The 19,472-nt window shown below is 37.8% G+C and overlaps 1 protein-coding gene across 5 annotated transcripts in view; it reads right to left on the bottom strand.

The window, feature by feature from the left end:
• Positions 1 to 2,196: 2,196 nt before the first annotated feature.
• LOC139134100 (uncharacterized) overlaps positions 2,197 to 19,472 on the bottom strand; it is a 56,064-nt gene continuing 38,788 nt past the window's right edge. For 2 of the 5 annotated variants that reach the window (XM_070701007.1, XM_070701008.1), the window contains exons 8-10: positions 16,779 to 17,150; positions 15,448 to 15,849; positions 2,197 to 4,101 (exon numbers count right to left, since the gene is read on the bottom strand). In XM_070701007.1, coding sequence (XP_070557108.1) covers positions 3,293 to 4,101; positions 15,448 to 15,849; positions 16,779 to 17,150 — 1,583 coding nt within the window. In that variant the 3' untranslated portion in view covers positions 2,197 to 3,292. The remainder of the gene's footprint in view (positions 4,102 to 15,447; positions 15,850 to 16,778; positions 17,151 to 19,472) is intronic. The other 3 variants (XM_070701011.1, XM_070701010.1, XM_070701012.1) reach the window with 3 other exon arrangements.

The following is a 19,472-nucleotide window of genomic DNA, read 5'->3' on the forward strand; positions in this document are numbered from 1 at the left end:
GTGTACCGTCTATTTACTGTCTGTTTTGTGCTGTTTTGTGTCTATGTTTACAGCTATTGTCTTAAGAATTCTGACCCAATGTTTTCGGAGTATGGATTGGTATGATTGCGATTATTATATATATTAGTGTTCGCGGAAATTTTTTTCTCCTCGCGAACAGCATATGCATTAGTCTACTAAAATTGCGTAATGGCTGTATTTGCTTGCGTAATTTCACTTCCGCACTCGATTGATGACAAAACTGACTGCAAAATACAATGTGCCATTCAATAAACCTACTACATATTCGGATTGAACGATGTAAGATTATTTTAATGGAAACAGTTTAACGAACAACTTGAACAACCCGGCTGTGTTTCAAACATGCTGAAATGTAACAGCGAAGGTATATATGCGACCGTCAAAACATATCGAGCAACCCAAAGTTAGAGTTATTGCAGCTTATCCAGCCTTGATATGCCTTTTAACAGCGGATTTCTGTACATCGGCCGAACCACGGGTAAATGCATTCCGCTTTTCATTTTTTTCACATAATTGGCAGTACAGCAGTGTCTTGTTGTTGATTAAATCAAAACGTAACCATGGATATTCAGTCTTCCACTGCTCTTGGTAGCCTGCGTGTGGTTGTGGACGGGATTTTTGGTAACTGGTGCATCATCATTACGGCAAACGGTTTCACTGTGGCACAGATCCCCTGTTGTTGTATTGGCCATAACAGGACAATACGCCGTGGATTCCGACATGGGTTCAATTTCACAGCGCTTCTACCTGTTCTCCATGTTGGGTTGCCCGGTAGTGTCTTTCGATTGACCCTCTGAATCATTTTTTTCACTGACTCATGGAGTAAAGTTGAAAGAAAATAGAGTTGTTTGCTTTGACGCCATGCTGCATGTGTGCTTTGATCAAATTTGGGAACAGTGAGACTTGATGAGAGTGCACAGTTGGCATTTAATTTGTTGCAACATTTCTGTCAATCACTCACTTTGTGTTATAAGTTTCAGAAACTATCGCACGCCTGGAAATTAGCAACGTAATTCATAGGCACAGCTGACATAATAACGTGCCTTTGAGCTATGACAGGTGCAGCCAACGAACAATGCACTTTTAAAGGGGTCTTTACTACGACAAGATATATTGTGCATGACGAGTAATGTGAACTGACTAATTTTAAGTCATGAGGGTAATTAATAAGCTGTTCATAATTTGCCTTCCCACTGGAAATTTTTCGACTTACCCGCCCGCACTCAAACTTACTTTTTACCCACTCCCCACTTATTTTTGCCTGTTTCCCCTCCCCACTGTCAATTTTTGAAGCTCCCCTGCCCTGTTGCGAAAAAAATTAACGATTTCCCCTGCCCTCGAAAAAATTCCTCTTAATATTAATATAAAAATTTGTCATTCCATTTCTCCTGCACACATGAAGCTACCCTACCCTGAGATGAAAAACCTGTCGATTTCCCCCTGCCCTTTTAAAAAAATTCCCCTGAAAATGAACATTCCCATACAGACACATACTGCAATGGCCTTCTACCAGAAACACCACGGCTAAACTTCCCCTGTCCCCATTTTAAAAGTAGCTTCCCCTCTCTCCTCGTTTTTCGCCAAGCCCTGTCCCCGGGACAATCAACCGATATCTGCCCTGCCCGACAAAAAACCTAAAATTTGTTCCCCTGACACCTAAAAATATGTCCCCTGCCAAAGCAAAATTAAAATTTCCCCTGCCCTCAAAAATTGCTCCTTGAATAGCTTTTTCAATGAATAATTCCGTTGGCTGCACCTGCTATGATGCCGATTTTTCAGACCACGCCCAGAGAATCTGAAACTTTCCACACAAAATGAGTCATTGACAGAAATGTTGCAACAAATTTAATGTCAAACGGGCACTCATCTCGTCTGGTTGTCGCCTAAGCTTAGTCGCAGGGAGTGCTTTCGAGAACATTTTTACTGTTTTCCTTTGCGTATAGAAAACGCATAACAATAAAAAAATGCGTAGAAAGTCAATTTCAATGCGTAAATACGCACTGTTTTTTCGTAAACGCGAACTCTGATATATAATATATATATGTGTGTGTGTGTGTGTGTGTGTGTGGGTGTGTGTGTGTGTAATATTGGGGGGCATGGAAAAAACCGGGAAATATGAGGGGGCCATGGATTTTCACCATAATTTAACGGGGGGGGGGGGGGGGCATGGAAAAAAATCACAAGGAAAATAGAAAGTCCTCCAGGCTCCCCCTGGAATTAAATTCTGAACACTCCCTAATTGCATTTACATGATGAATTTTTGTTTATAGGGAGAGTGAACAGAAGAACTGCATCAAACTTTATAAAATATGGTACAGTGATAATCTGTCAGTTTTGTGATAGGATGCAACGATGTTTGACAACATCCAGTCAATTAGTTACTAATTGACTCATTTAATGAGCTTTTGTAATTAGGATGGTGGCTTACATTGCTATATGTTTCACCACCATGGAACTCATTCTGGGCCATTAAGCCTCATCTGTATCGCAGTATTTTTAATCACAGACCTAATTAATGAAGAGGACCTTATCTTCTCCGAGGACTTGTGATAAAAGTACCCATTAACAAGTGGGGACTGTGTCATCAACGATGACTTGTTTTAGTTCATCAATTGGTAAACTTGAAACCATACATAACAAGCGATAACAGAAGATGTGCAGGTAATTTTTTAAAACATTATTGCACACACACAACTGTTGATTCACCATTCTCTATGAGTGAAGATGTGAAGGGATCAGTTTTGTAAGCAGTAAGCTTGCATTGCAGATTAACGCACCTATTGACAAATTGACTCAAATATTTCATCACAAATTCTCGTAAACAACTCACTTTTGGTATATTTGTATCAAAGACATGAAGTGACAGCTATGTTAAATATTTCAGTGTAAAATTCTGTTTGGAAATGCAGAAAATAACCCCTATATTGATTTGTTGACATGACTCATGTGTTGTGATGTTGACAAATCACCATCGATTGTCATACACTTCTCACCAAAGTTCCTCGATTTTTTCGCTTAAAATGCTTCTGAAATTATTAAATTTCATCATGTTCAAACTCTAGAGAAGTTGCCACAACTTCAAATATTTTGTCCCAAAATTATTGGTTCTAAATGCAAGAAATAACTGATTATTAGTTTGGAGGGTGATGTAAACAGTGCCAATTGATCTTTTCGTGACGCTCGAGTGATGATTAAATTAGCGTATCAAAACTGAACAAATTTCAATATTTTGATGAAATTTAGACTTTACACATCATCTTGGTATTTCTGTCTACTTAGAAAATACTATAATTTCATCGTTCTTCCATCCTCTAACAGCAATTCTATCACCGTCAGCGGTCACTGCCATGAACCAGGGGTAGCTCACTTCACCTTGGAATAGATGACATCTCCAGGTTCCATCTCCACTCCACATTGAAATCCTAGCATTGCCGTGATCACAAACATAAACATGATCAGCACTATCAACGGCAATGCTGTATGGGGAACACAGCGCACCATCGCCTTTACCGCGGTGACTGTATTTGTACAAGTAATTCAAGTCAGTGTCAAAACACTTGATGCAATGATTTTCATTGTCAGACACCATTATGACATCCCCACTGTTGACAGCAACAAAGCCAGGCCAGTTAAATCGTGTCTGGTGATTACCTCCACCACCAAACTCTGAAATGTAGTGTCCATCCTGGCTGTACTTCAGGACACGGTGACCTTTGATATCTGTAACAATAACAAACCCCTTCACAAGAGCTATGCACAAGGGACTTGAGTCTGTGGGTAAGGTAATTATTCTGATAACCTTATTACTTTGATCACAAACAACTATTTGCACATTACTGTAATCAAGGATGAAGTAGAGGTTGTCCTGAGAGACAGCTATGGTCCATGGCTTGAATGGCTTTGCAAAGTGACCACCGAAACTGCCCAACTGCTTTTCACACGTGTAATCTTGGTTCAGTATGTGTACAATATTGTTGTCTCTGTCACACACCAAAAGTTTATCATTGTGGAATGCCAGACCTCTCACACTTTGGAACATCTGTCGTTGATGACCCTTCAGAGTTCTTCTTGACCAATGTCCTGAAAGGTCAAAGGTCAAGTCAGGATAACTAGAGCTGAAATAGAATTTCAGTGACAATAGGCTGCACTAGAGTTGATAGATATATCCTAAAGCTGAAAGCATATATGGATTCACATTAAACTAAGGTACAAAGTCAATCATTCACCCAAACGTTTTAGTTTATTTATTATCCTCATTTTATTAGTGTGTATATTATTTTACTATGGCAACAAAATAAGTTAATGTTCTGTCAAAGGTAGTCATTTGCAAATTTAATCAACAACACAACGTTTGATATGTAGTTTATTGATCATATTTGATTATTAACGTATTGTTGTAATGAAGTGGAATTGTCTGGTGTACTTGATTTTATAACCATCATGCTGCCATACAACACTTTTTATAAATTTTGGTTCAAAAATTGTCACTAGATCTTCTGTGTTTTGTCCTGAAAGGTCAAAGGTCAAAGCAAGATAAACAGAACAAGCAACAGATCTGTGTTGACAATCTGACTGTACAGTAATTCAAATACCTTAAAACTTTGAACAAATATTGACACAAATTAAATTGCATTATCACGATAATTATACAGCCAAGCTTTTAGATGTAACTATCATAAGAGTTTTTAGTTTTAATGCCTTTTTACCATGGCAACACAATAAATACAAATTTTTGTCATAACTAGAACTTTCCAATGTTTTAAACATCCCAGCTTTTAGGTGTGTTGTTATTTACACTTGCTATTGTTGTATCACTATATACTACTTTCTCAATATGGTTAATTTAGTGAAAGTCATGTTAGCATAGCAACACATTTGTAGAATTTGGTTCAAAAATTCTCATCTGTGTATATCTGTTCTGTTTGTTCAGCTACATCAAAAATTCTTTCAAAATTCATTTAAGATAATGCAAGCCCATTGTTCCACAAGCTAAATTACTGATTCTACCAATGACAAATAATGGAAAAATAATCTTTGGTGAAAAATTATGTTTCTGCTATTATGCCATTGACATTAAAAGTCAATCCCGTTCTCATAATAAATTTAAGAATAATATTACTGGCATTTACGATTACTTTTATGAAATACTTATAACGTTCTCATTCCACTGTAGTTTTTTGCCATTCTGTTATCTTTTTATTTAAGAACTTCATGTTGCCATGGCAATACCTTTTGCAACATTAGTTCATCATACTAGTATATTCTTTGACCAATGCCCTGAAAGGTCAAAGGTCATAGATGAAGGCAGGATAAGTATAAAGAATGAAAACCTGCAGTATTTCCTGTACCTTGAAACTGAGAACAGTTATTGACACATTGTATCAAAAAGTAAAACTTGTGACCGAAATGTGTAATGTATTTATGATTGATTTTAGATTAATTCTAATGCCTATCGCCATGGTGACTAAACAATTGCCCACTTATAATAGTTCATTCTAAAGATTTCAGTCACACCACAGTTTTTTGTGCTCTATTAATTTTATTTTTTTATATCATGTCATGTTTTGAACGGTTGGGGAAATGTCCTGAATTGTTTGATGGGAAAAAGGTTTGTTGCCATAGCAGCACGTTTGTAGATATTAGTTTAAAAATTCTTATTTGTTCTTATATCTTCATTGGTTCACTCTGAGTGAAATCTGAGTGAAAGATACACGTTTATCAGCAAGTACATTCTTTCATCAGCAAATTGATTGATGGTTACATGAAATAACAAAATACAGTTATGTTTGTTATTAAAAATATATTGCTACAATTATGCAATGCTAGTCTTCAAAACAGAACCTTAAGACTATAAATTCTATAATTCCAAAAAGTTAGTAATATTGTTTCTATATACCGATATTGTGTACTCATTTCGTACTGTCAGACTGTACGTAATGCCATCAACAAATTTATCCAAATGCTCTTGACCAGTAATCATAGAAAAATGTCTTGCATTAATAATACATATTGTTGAAGAATAAATAAATTCATATTTCTACAGTCTGATTCAAATTCCTTCCTTTTGAATGACAGTTGTATTTGCTGTTTTCAACTACAGCAGGAGTAATACCTACTGGTACCAGTGTTGCCAGTTACCTTGAAATGATTTATTTTAGCAGATAACTGTTGCTTTAAAATGTAAATATTAAACTTATCATATACCTACATTCACTTGCCTGTGTAAAGCTATGGGAGAAAGCGCCCTCAGATCCGTGCATTTTTTTTACGTATCACGCCCCGGCCCGGTGCCCAAATATGGGCAATCGCGTGCATTTCTGAACTATCTCGTTTCTGGTTACTACGCACGTTGCTATCCGCAAACGTTCCATTCGTACACAAAGCCAGCGCGAGATGTGGAAAACGTCTGCTCGCTGAGATCGTAGTTGCGCGTGGCGACAGCGGAGCCGCGCCGGTGACATCGGCTTTTATTTCTAAATTCTAGTGAAATCCTGTGTATACTAAGTGCGTGCCTGTTCAGTGTAAATTACAAGAAACTGACAACACGCTTTTGTCCATTTTACACCTCGATTTCAGCCTTGCTCTCTGTTGGTCACGTAATAGTACGCATATTGCTTTGCGCGTCCTAGAATTCTGCAGGTAAACAAATGACGTCATTATGTATGTCAATCCGCGACGGGAAGCGGCCATCGTATTTATGAAAAACTGACACAAATTGCGATGAATTTCTGATATCGCACGCATTTTTATCTCCTAAACAATGTTGAATATTATGCAAACTACATATTAATCATTCCATAAGGTATATGATAAAACCTTTACGGCCCTGATACGGCTTTTGCGGCCCTTGGTCGTACGGTGTACGGGCCCTCGCACGCTCGGCCCCTTCCGCCGTACGACCTCGGGCCGCAAAAGCCGTATCAGGGCCGCAAAGATTATTATTTATCATCAATGATTCCTGTTTTCCTTGTTACAGAACAGTTTCAAGTAATGTGATGGTGTCAGACTGCATATTTGAAGCTGGATATTATGCGGAATGGCTGAATTACCTTATGAAAATGCAAATTTTATTTTCAACAGACTGACAATATATAGCTTGCAGAAGAAGAATTTCTCATTTTATGCAGTGATGCACTTGAGATCAGTGTCTTCTCAAACTGGAATTGGTCATGTGAACTTATTTCTTGTCAATATTAATTATTATCTGCTGTAAACAAACATTGATATCCTTTTCATCATATTCTTGTAATGCTTGATATAACTTGGATTTTGTCAGTGGTGTGTATATCTATAGCTATCTAGTAAAATAGAAGAAGACGTGTGAATATTACTTTAAATCCAAGGCATTTTGTCAAATTTTTACTTGATGCCTTGATAAAGGAGTTTTACACACTTTTTGGGGGAAACACAAAAACAGACTTAAGAAAATCACACGACAACCTCTGCATATGATTAATTCGTAGCAGCTAGATCAGTACTTAAGGGGACAAAGTCGGCCATTTTTCATGACTTTTGTTCGATACGAGACTCTATGTGTAGTGTTTGACATGTAGATAGTAAATGAATGGATGACCATGCATATATTCGACCCCGGTTTTAAACACGATAAATAAAACCATCACAAGAAATAATAAATGGTCATGACCATCAATTTGGCTGTTCACCGCTATGAGCATCCGCGTGTGAAAAAACACACACAGTGCACATGATGCATATAATCATATGGCTCCAGATGGATAACACTGTGTTCGGGATTCCCCTACCATCGATGCTGTAAGCTGAATTAAGTTACATCATTTTGACAGTCAGCTTTGCATGTACAGAACTTGACAACCAATCCTGTTCTTCAATATACTGTTCTTTGCTGCAAAAGAGAACATTTTTCAAAAAGGCATTTCAAATGCCTGCAAGCTGCAACGACAGTACCTATTCTCAGTCTCTCTCACTGTGACCTATTGCCTAAATGGTGGATTTGTTTTCATTTTGTTTGTACATGTACCTCTAGGCTTGCCCATGGACTGCGGGTATAGGAATATCAAAACAGAGTAAATTGAAAGTCTAGAATAAACTTCAGCAGGCTGTCCCGGTGATCGTAAGATTGAATCGATATACTTTGGCGACTGATGCGTACATCTTGGAGTGAACGCCAGTACTGAATGCTGTCTATGCCCCATGAGTGCTTGAATACGCAGTACGATACTGTTTCAATATGGCAAGACATACCGGTACATGTACATGTACTTCTACTATTTTGAGGATATTTTATTTCCCAATAGAACAGAAAAGAAAAAGAAAAATACAGACACATTAAGCATTAGTAAATTGGGTAGGGACTAGAAAATAGTATCATACCAATCGAGTCTAGCCCCCTACCATTCACAATCGCTGAATCTATCATTTTGCCATTTTCCTATCACATCTAAATGAAACCGGTGAGAAAAAGAGCTTTGCCCACAAGAAATCTGATTCACTTCCGGGTATATGTTTCATCCTGGGCTTCGTCCATACAAAATTGTTTTGCAGTAGTTACTAAGCTCTGCATGGCAGGGCTGTGTATTACCAGCTATAGGCTTCCAGTAGCTTAGTTGGGTGCATGTCTAGGGGAATCAGTCTTCTGTTTTCAGCTGTACCAGTGAACACAAAATTGTACAGATAAAGGTCCAAACAATATGTAAATTTGTGTTCGTAGCATTAATTTTACTGTATTCACAGCAATTAAGGCCAATTTCCTGTAAGTGGCTGTTTGTGTTTGTTTGGCGGTCTTCGACTTCGGGCAAACCACTATCAGTCAGTGCAGCAAACGCGGATGCGCTATTTTGCGGGTTGCGGGCTGCGGGTTGCGGGCTGCGGGTTGCGGGCATGAAAAAATGTGTGATTTTTGGTATCATTTTCGCTAGTAGATAGAATAAATGCTAAAATAGTATCTAGATGTATTTGTTTATGGAATAAAAGCCGTGAACTTCTTGAATAATGCCGTTATTTTAGCTTACATCTGGTAAAGCACCACCAACGTCAGAATAGTCCATTTCCCATCCAACATTCGCCGTTGCACAGCGCACTGCCGATCGAAGCTTTCGAAATGATATGACTGAACACGGATGAGTAATAATATGAACACAAGCTTTAAGACAGATTTCACAACAACTCGCTATATTAACTTTTTATGTAATGATTGGGACGGATAGTTTAAAAGTAAGTTTCGGATCGTTGACAGCACAGATGAACTGGGAGATGAACTTCGGTTCGTTGAAACTCGACACGCCTAATAATTTGTTACTTTTTCATAGAATGCCATGCCTTCTCACACTTCAGATTAGTTCAACCGCCGATAAAAGCACAATTTTCAGAATCGTTTTCAATGCCGTTTAAAATTATTTTATTGTGGTGAACACGATAATAGTCCTAGGAAACTTTTCATAGTCACGCTGGATCAAATGCATATGGAGCGACTATCATGCTGCAGGTGCAAGTCATAGAATATGTTCATGATATTAGGAGATACACAATTATTGAGAGCTGCAGAACACAAACTCATCCAAAAATATTCCTATTAGATCGATTCCTGAAAATAAGTCAACGCACCGACGTGTTTTTCCCGCTGAAATTCTCGCGTAAAATGTTAGCGGAATGTCGTTCTCTGTGGTCGTGACCTCGGTTGAACCGAAACGGCAAAGTAAGCTAAGTCCATTGTCGTACGTCTTTTTCTTTTTAAAGATTTCATGAAAAATACACGGAATTTATATACACAACACTTCTACGCTTTTTGAAGTCAAATCTTTCCTTACACATTGCATTTAAGTAGGCATTGTTTAATTTTCTGTATGTGCTGCCCTAGAACCGAATTGTGAATAGATGCATTACAAAGAATTTACTTCCTATGGCCTGATACTAGAAATGTAACAATTTTCATTCCGCGATAAGTGGCGACATTTCCGAGGCGCGAAGTTTTTTTGTCAGTCTGGTATTATTTCTCACTCACATCCATGGCAAGAAAGAAAAGTGATTTCAGATCCCAAATTATTTGTGATGGCCAGGCAGCTCGGAACAAATAAATTGGTCCTCGGAATCGCCGCTTTTAGTTTAGCAGATTTTGATTTTTTTTCAGAAACATGACGTATTTTCACCCACTTGGTATGGTCTGTTATAGCATCTTTAGTCCAAAAATCAATTTTACAGCATATTGTTTTCAACAGCCTTCAAATGTACAGTATTATGTTAAAATACACAATATGGAATATGTTGTGTTTCATTAATTTTAACCATCTTGACCTGATGTTGAAAATATGGACTTGGCAGGAAAAGGGATACTGTACGATAGACCTGATCATGATTATTGATAATAGACACCTTCTAAAGGTTTTATTTCTTATATACTAAATGCCATATTACATATATTAGAAATCTAGCCATAATTCTAAAAACCCGCAGCCCGCAGCCCGCAACCCGCAGCCCGCAACCCGCAGCCCGCACTTTAGCAGATACCCAGCAAACGCTGCAATGACTGCCATGTGATGCAAGTGACTGCCATGTGATGCAAGTGACTGCCAACGGAAGACAAGGGTGACTGCTGTCATTTGAAGTCACCATCATGCCATCCTTGTACTCACTTGTGGTTCCAAATACCGATCAACTGTAACAACAGTAGTGAGGCACAGAGAAATACCCCGTTCAATAACATTCTCAGAGATTTTGTGTGTCAAGAAGTAAGGGGAGAACCATTTGATTTCTGGGGGGGGGTATGGAGGATTTTGAGAAAAAAAAAATTGTCGCCAGGTGAGATAGAAGAAAAAAAAAATTGATCCTGCCATGGCCTGAGAAAAAAAAAATTGTCATAACTGACAGAAGTGAAAAAAAAAATTGTCACAATGCACCAGAAATTAGCAAAATTTGGAAACCCTATTCTCATGTATTCTTTGCCGGCGCGCCGCCATAGGCGGCGCAAATGTTTTTACCACAAGCAATTCTTATGTTTTTTTCCCAGCACTTATGATATGAGCATGGACTACATAGGTCTACTTACACCTCAGTGCACTCAATGTTTTCCTTCCCTTTCCTGACCCAAGAAATCATATTTCAGGATTTCTGTTGCAATATCTCAATGGCATAGGCACTATCTAAAGGGGACTTTTTGACTTCTGTAAATTGTGAAAATTTTAAAACAGAAGACAGGAGTCAATAAACTAGTGTTAAAATCAATAGTATTCTCTCAATATAAATATATTAGGAAGATGTACAAGTTGACAATGAAAAATTGAGGAACAACAAATGAAATGAAATACAAGGGAGAGGGTCACTAAAAAAATTGAAAACTTAAGGGGGCGTTACTCAAAATGTGGAGAGGAAGAAGGGGGACGGGTTACTCAATATATTTTGGCGAAATAAATTGAAACACATCTCAGATTGCACCATTGCACACATCCATTTCTCAAAATTTTCAATGCGAGAGGGGGGTACCCCCTCTCGTGCTCTCCCCCCCCCCGGCTCTTCTAACAGTGTTACTGGTAAAAGACAAATTTAAAATACCTATCGGATTGCACTACACTGCACCGTGGCGCACATCAATTTCTCAAAATTTTCACAGGATCTAGGACAAAACTGAACTGTTGTGAATTCATCCTTTATTATCACAGAGACATGTTTTCATTTACCTCAGTTCAATGACCATTTTGACAGTTAAACATACCATATTCATGCTTTTCATTAGAAGCTGGCAGCTGGAGAAATGACACAAGAAGGTCACAAATTTTCCGTTCCTGTATATTCATTTGTCTTCAGTCTCTGGCAAACAGAACTGTTTTTCACAAATTGTATTGTCATTGTTTGGTTGTTGAATATTGTGACACAAACACTGATCATGCATAAAATGTAAAAAAATATTGCAGTGTTCAATGTCATTTTCAAACAGTTTTACCAAATGCAAAATAACCTGAAACTCCTCTCAGATTGCACCATTAAACACATCAATTTCCCAAAATTTCCAATACGAGAGGGGGAAACCCCCTCTCGTGCTCTCCCCCTTGGGGTGTTCTAACAGTTTCACTTAGTAAAAAAAATTAAAAAACACCTCTCAGATCGCACCAGACTGCACCATTGCACACATCAATATCTTAAACTTTCCATGCAAGATAGGGGAAAGCCCCTGTGACACTTTCCCCCTAAGCCTCTCACGTGTTCTCCCCCTGTACTTTCAAATTCTGCCCGGTCAGATATCCTAGTGAAAACCTTGTCATAATACCCATCCAAATTAAACAATATACTATATGGTTAGATACTGCGTGAGCTTTTATATCTTTATTTTATTGTGACTTGCAATTTCATTTTGATGGGTTCACCTTTTTTGAACCATCATGAGATAACTGATAATAGTCTAGCAGAGTACATCAGGATTTCAAAGGTCTTTACTGTTAAATTGCTGTATTTTGTAAATTTTACAAATACATGTATTTGTATTTAACTTTTCTAAGTGGGGGGATCAGTCAAAATTTCAGAGTTAGAGAGGGGAGTTACTCAAATTCATCATGGTTGACGGGGGGGGGGGGGTGTCACTTGAAATTTCTGAGTTTCAGGCCGTAAATAACGACGGCTCCCTTATATACAACGCATCACAAACTTGATGACAAAGAAAAAAAAATTTGCATTGCTACTCCATTTGAAAAAAAAAATTGATGCAGCTCTGACAGTAGAAAAAAAAATTGCTGTCACTGTGACAGGAAAAAAAAATTTGCTCCCATACCCATTTCCTCCATACCCCCCCAAAAAATCAAATGGTTCTCCCCTAACAAACAATTATGAGCAGTATCGATCAATAGTACTCGGCGATGTCACATCTCTGGTTGCGATGTTTCAAAGTTCAACAAGTGATCATCTGGATCATGTCATGTTTGGAAAAAAAAACACTATGGCAGAAAAATGCCCAAAATAAAAATCTGCGGAGACGTAGGTTTATCACGATTTGCTCACCATAAAATGCAAAGAAAATGTATGACTCTGTAACTGTTTCACTATCAGTGTCACCATAGCAATCTTACATGGTTTTAGTTTTATCATAGAACCATCCCCGGCGAAAGTGTCGGTGGTCTAACATGGACTACCATGTTAGTTCATGGTCATATGACCATGTTCAACCTTGGTAGTTCATGGTCGACCATGTTTGTTAAATGGCACAAATTACCATGGTTGTCCATGGTCACCAACCATGGTCAACCACGGTAAACCAAGGTAGTTAACCATGGTTAACCATGGTTGACCATGGGTATCAAACGTGGTTGACCATGTTATTAATCTTGGTCAACCATGATCACCGACCAATGGTATTTGATGGTTTTTGAAACAAAACCCAGGGTGGAAAATTGTCAGAACAGAATAAATCTTTGTATAAACCTCACCTTAACTCTGCAAAACAACAGTGATCCCTGATTGGTGTCAATATAACTTGACAGACTCGCTTAAGGATCAGCAAACTTAGCCTCCATTATAGAGTCCACTGCAATAACAGCCAAGCCCTTCAGATTTTATCAAAGATCATCCTCCAACATCTTCTGAGTGTTTCCCTGAATGTTCAATGAGCAAAAAACCCCAAAATTTCTCCCAAAATCGATGTGAAAAGCACAGCTACTTTTCCAGTTGTTCACTGAACAGACAATCTGTTTGAAGTGAATTTTGAAGATGGCTGCTTCAAATGAGCCAATCAAATGCATTGCTTTATGACATGTGACAGCATGGTAAAGGGTCAAAGGTCCAATGACAATGGACCTATGACCTTGCCTATGTTGATATCATGTTTCGAGGCAAACATTGAGTGAGACTCAGATAGTCTTAACTTCCTGCCATTGTAGCAATGCTCTCATGCCCTCCATGTCAATAATTCCAAGAAATTCACCTGGATATTTGTCCACAGTCTTCTGACATGAACAAGAATACAGCAAATTGGTCTAAGCTTCCCGGGCAATGACATTAATTCTCTCTAATAACTGTGAATGATGTCAAGAGACTCAACTATGTAAATTATAGGAGTGTATATACATACAGCCTATTATCAATATGATCATCAAGAAAATTGGGCATCAATATTAAACTCATGAGTCATCAAATATCATGGTCAACCATAGTTGACCATCGATAACCATGGTCATAAATACAATCAGTCATCAAATACCATGGTCAACCATGGTAGCTGATATCCATAAACAGGTCAGCCATGATAGACCGTGGTTAACTGTGGTAGACCATAGTATTGAAATGCCTACTGTGGTCTCATATCATAGTCGACCATGGTAGTTCATGGTCAAACATCAAAAACCATCAAATACCTTGTTTACCATGGTACACCACAGTTGACATTTCGCCGGGGATTGGGTCTATGGTTTTATTTCTGTTTCACAGTCCCTGTCATTTGATAGTTAAAGTATCAAGAAAATGCCCTTTTAATTTTCACTATTTAACTGTAATTTGTTTTTGCGTGTGCTCATCGTTATGCATTGTGCTAAAGTTTGTATGAAGGTTACAGGCCATTAACACGCACTCTTCCAACTGATGATGTGAAGTAGTGTGCATGCACAGTAATTCTTATGTGATGAGGTTAAAAAATGGCGGTTAGTAATTCCAATCACGTGGACACCGAAACAAACATTGAACATTGCCATAAAGAGCAAGCGGGCAGTTTTATATCTCCTTGAAGCCATCTATGGTCACTATTTGGGTTGGCTATTGATTTGACTGCGAATTATTGCCGTCGATAAATGTGTAGAAATTGGCCGATTTTGTCCCTTTAAAGATATGCTACATGTCAGTCTTGCAGGATTTTGGAAACTGCTTTGTAATTTTCATTTGTGTGTACATGTAACTTGAAACAACCTACTGCCTTGCAATATAAATGAATAAAGAAGTCATGGTAGGTTTTGTTAGACTCATGTGCCCAGCCATGGACAATTATAATTCTATGCCATTAAATTAAGCAAATCCTGTGTACAAGATACTGTATCTTTATCTTACGGTCTGAAAAAATATTGTTTTAGATCTGATCAAGATATTGCTTCTTAAGCCAAAAATGGTGCACGTATTTGTAATTATATCATACCAGTATATTGATGGAGCAAATACAGTGATCTGATTGGTCGAGACGCGAAAAGAACTATGGTACATGTATATTGGCAATATACCACGGCTGGCATATGCGCAAGCTCCCAGCTTTATAAGCAAAATTTCGTTTTTGACATTCCACGCCAGAATTTCAATATACTGTTATGATAAAATAGCAATAAATAACACCCAGCAACGGTATACCACTCTATTTTGACCAGTTCAATTCATATATGCACTGGCTATCGCTCGTGCATTTTATGTCATGAACTGGTCAAATTCTCATGGTATACCGTCGCTGGGTGTGCTCTATTGCTCAATTATACCACTCTATGGTAATATACTGACCAGCTGAACTTGTAGTTGCTCTACCACCAACCATCTCCTCCATGGACTCCGAATTACTGGTCTCATCATCCCTGTCAACATCTGATCCACATAGTGCCTCTGTACTAGAAAGTGCTCCACCACCAACCATCCTCTCCATGGACTCTGAATCACTTCCCTTGCCACTGCCATCACTATATGACCCACTTTGTTCCTCTTTACTACCAGGCCATGTCGATGTACCACCAGACATCACAGACAACACTGGACCACTACTACTAAACAACTCTTTACTACCAGCAGTAACTGAACCACTCAGTTCCTTTTTACCAATGGACATCACTTTACTACCATCAGTTTTGTCCTTGCGACCAGTAAGACGTTTGAAGAACTTGCCAAAAATACCACTGGAATCTCTCTTCCCTGGGGATGGACAAAAAAAACTACCAGTGATGAGTAAACTTTTTTTGGACTACTAGAATCCCACCACAATGAGTTGAGATTTTCGTGTTTCACAAGATTTTTCAACATCTGTCTAGCTCATATATCAGACAGAAGTTCCCAGCACAGTACAAAGCATTCAATCTCATCTGATTTGTGTGTACAAATAGTTTTCTTATGTTCCTCCAATACTTGCAAAATTCTGGTTTTATCATTACCTGTCGAAAAATGTAGTTTAAAGTCATCCACATCAAAAGTGTAAGTTTTATTCTCACAGTTGTGCCATTTATAACATAATAATAATAAATATTAAAATAACCATATTAACATAAGTCTGTTGGTTTACTTCAATATATATTTCATTCGTGAAGAATTCATAAAAACTCATTTTGAAATAACTTGTCTGATTGTGACATCCTATTCATCAATTAATATGAATGCCACAAGCATGAAGACAAGTAATGACCAATGAGCTCTCATTCCATGAATGTATACCCTGTATGTTCATTCATTCCATAGGAGGGAGTGTGAGAACATCCTACACTCTAGTGCTTTCTCTTGTGTTCTGCCACCGAAAAATCCCTTGTCCATTCTACTTAGGACCCATGATATGGATGAATGATCTATTTTCCTTCCTCAATCCAACTATGATCTATTATCATAATTAATTCCTTTAAAATAAATTCTCAGAAATATTTCCTCCCATGTACCATAAAGACAGTGTTCATGACTATATCAGTCAAAAATTAAGTTGCTTACATTGTGCTTTGCTAAATCAAGGTTAAAAATTAACTTGCACAACAATGTTTATTATCATGGGAAGTTGCGACTACAATATTTTCTCTATCCTTATTGATATGCCAATCTGTACATTGCAAACATCATATAAAGTAGCGGTAAACTTTTGTTACCTGTCTGATGCTCTGTTACTGTGGTGACAGCTTCTGTCATTATTCCACGTCCCACCATGCCAGTCATTTCAGGTTGTGTTGATGTGGCTGTCTCCATCTCACTTCCATCCTTGCCTTTCATCTTAATAGGTTGTGTTGATGTGGCTGTCTCCATCTCACTTCCATCACTGCCAGTCATCTCAGGTTGTGTTGATGTGGCTGTCTCCATCTCACTTCCATCACTGCCAGTCATCTCAGGTTGTGTTGATGTGGCTGTCGACTCCATCCCTCTTCCCTCCGTACCAGTCATCTTAGGTTGCGATGCTTCTTCTTTCTCAATCTCAGTGATTTTAGGTTTGGTGTACTCATTATCTGCTGAAATATCAGTCACTTCTAAATATTATAAACGATATAATTCTATCAATAGTAGAGAGTTAATGTAATCTTTTAAATGTCACAGTTGTCACTGGACATTTTGGTTTACCAAATGAAAACACAATGGCCCACCCTAAACCACTGTTGTTAACTGTGTGAGAGTTGGAAACCATCACAGAAATATTACATATCTTTCAAAAATATCAAAATATTAAGTCTCTTTATCACTGTTATTGAACTGGGTAATTTTTATTGTGATATTTGTAGAATTTGGAGGACACATTTTCCAACAGTGTATAGGAATTCCTATGGGCACTAACTGTGCTCCCTTGCTTGCAGACTTATTTCTGTTCTCATACGAGGCACAATTTATCCAGAACCTAATCAAACAGAAAAAGGTCTATGTAGCTCGAACTTTCAATCTAACATATAGATACATAGACGATGTTATTTCAATTAATAACTCTGAATTCAGTAAATATCTCGCTATGATTTATCCTCCAGAATTGGAGAGTAAAGAAACTACAGAAACGGCCTTTTCTGCTTCATATCTGGACATTTTACTTGAATTTGACTCTAATGGTCACCTTTCTACTAGGCTATATGACAAGAGAGATGATTTCAACGTTAGTATCATCAATTTTCCACACCTCATAAGTAATATTCCACTCTCACCAGCTTATGGGGTATACATTTCCCAGCTTATTCGATATGCTAGAGCATGCAGTTCATATGGTGAGTTTGTAGAGAGACATGGCCATCTCTCTTACACTGTTAAATCAAGGTTACACCAGAGCAAGACTTGTCTCTACATTTAAACGCTTTTTTGGCAGGTATCGCAAGCTGGTGGATAAATACAATATCTCTCTTCGACAAATGATCACTGATGGCATCGGTGACATTGGGCCTTAGTTAGTGACCACTACCTATCTGACTTATAGATTGATATATGGCGGGTGCCACATGTGGGACAGGGTGCGCTTACTATTTTTGAAACACCTGACATCACTTCTTGGTCTTCTGGCCAGAGGTCCATATATCTTTCTTTCATGAATATGACTTTGTTAGTGTACCGTCTATTTACTGTATGTTCTGTGCTGTTTTGTGTCTATGTTTACAACTATTGTCTTACGAATTCTGACCTACTGTCATTGGATTAAAGATTGGTATGATTGCGATTATTTTTCTCAGACATCAATTTTTTGCCAGTCGATTATCTGTTCAAATCATTTTGGACTCATATTATCCTCACCGTGACAACTTAAAGTGTCCAGCATCAAGCAAAATTACTCTTTGTTGACAACAAATATTATCAAAAGTGTAATAACTCAGTACGCTACAACGTTCACAAGCTTTAAAGGGCTGGCTGTTTAGAATTTTGTAACCTGGAAATACATTTTGAACTGACCAATGTGGTCCACCAAAATATATTTTGTTCATCTATATGGACAACCATTCTAAAATTAAAATTTCAAGCCCCAAGCAGTGTGAGATATAATTCATCATAGGATTGTTTTTGCATCTGATTAGTCTTGATAGCAGGTACCTTCCATTCTGACATGTTAGCTGTCATGCTTACATTTGCATTACTTAAACAACCTGAACAAGTCAAAGCACAAAACTGCATGAGTGTCAAGTGAAAACTTTGATTTCATCACAGACAAAAATAAATGAAAAACTCATGATAGCTTTTGTGAAAAGTGATAATTGGCCCATTCATCTCTATGAAGACTGGAAATCCTTTCTATTCTTTAAGATGATGTCAATGCAATTATGTCCTCATGAAAATTGATGTGCTGTGTTAGCTGTCACCTGTGCACACTGAAAGGGTGTTTCTTGGCAAAACAATCCATTATGAAATACAAATTAAACTGTTTTCAAAGTCACTCTGAATTTAATGAATATTTTGAAGGGATTGACAGAAATTTATTATGAATTTGAAGAAAGACAATGAGATTTAATTTTTTAGTAACATACATGTACAGATACATTAAAAAGTGCATACAGAGTTCTCCCCAGGATTTCTGAGAACATAAGAGCTAAAAAATAATTTGCATTAACAATTGAATTATTATGTTAAACTCATCCCACTATGTTTAATTGCACTGGGGAGAACACTGGTCCAAATTGCACTGAGTATAGACAGTAGAGGAAGAAGCCCCTCTACTGTCTATGATTGCACTGGGTAGGACCAAGGGAGAAGGGGGGCACATAGGCTTACACTATTTTGCGGAACGGAAAGAGCGGAACGGAATGGCCACACCAAATAAAAAATTAGCTTCTCTTAATTAGAGTCCATTTTTTTCGCCCACTGGATTTTTGAGCGGAAAGAATGGAATT

This window comes from Ptychodera flava, chromosome 5 (genome assembly GCF_041260155.1).
Source record: "Ptychodera flava strain L36383 chromosome 5, AS_Pfla_20210202, whole genome shotgun sequence".
Classification (NCBI taxonomy): Eukaryota; Metazoa; Hemichordata; class Enteropneusta; family Ptychoderidae; genus Ptychodera; species Ptychodera flava.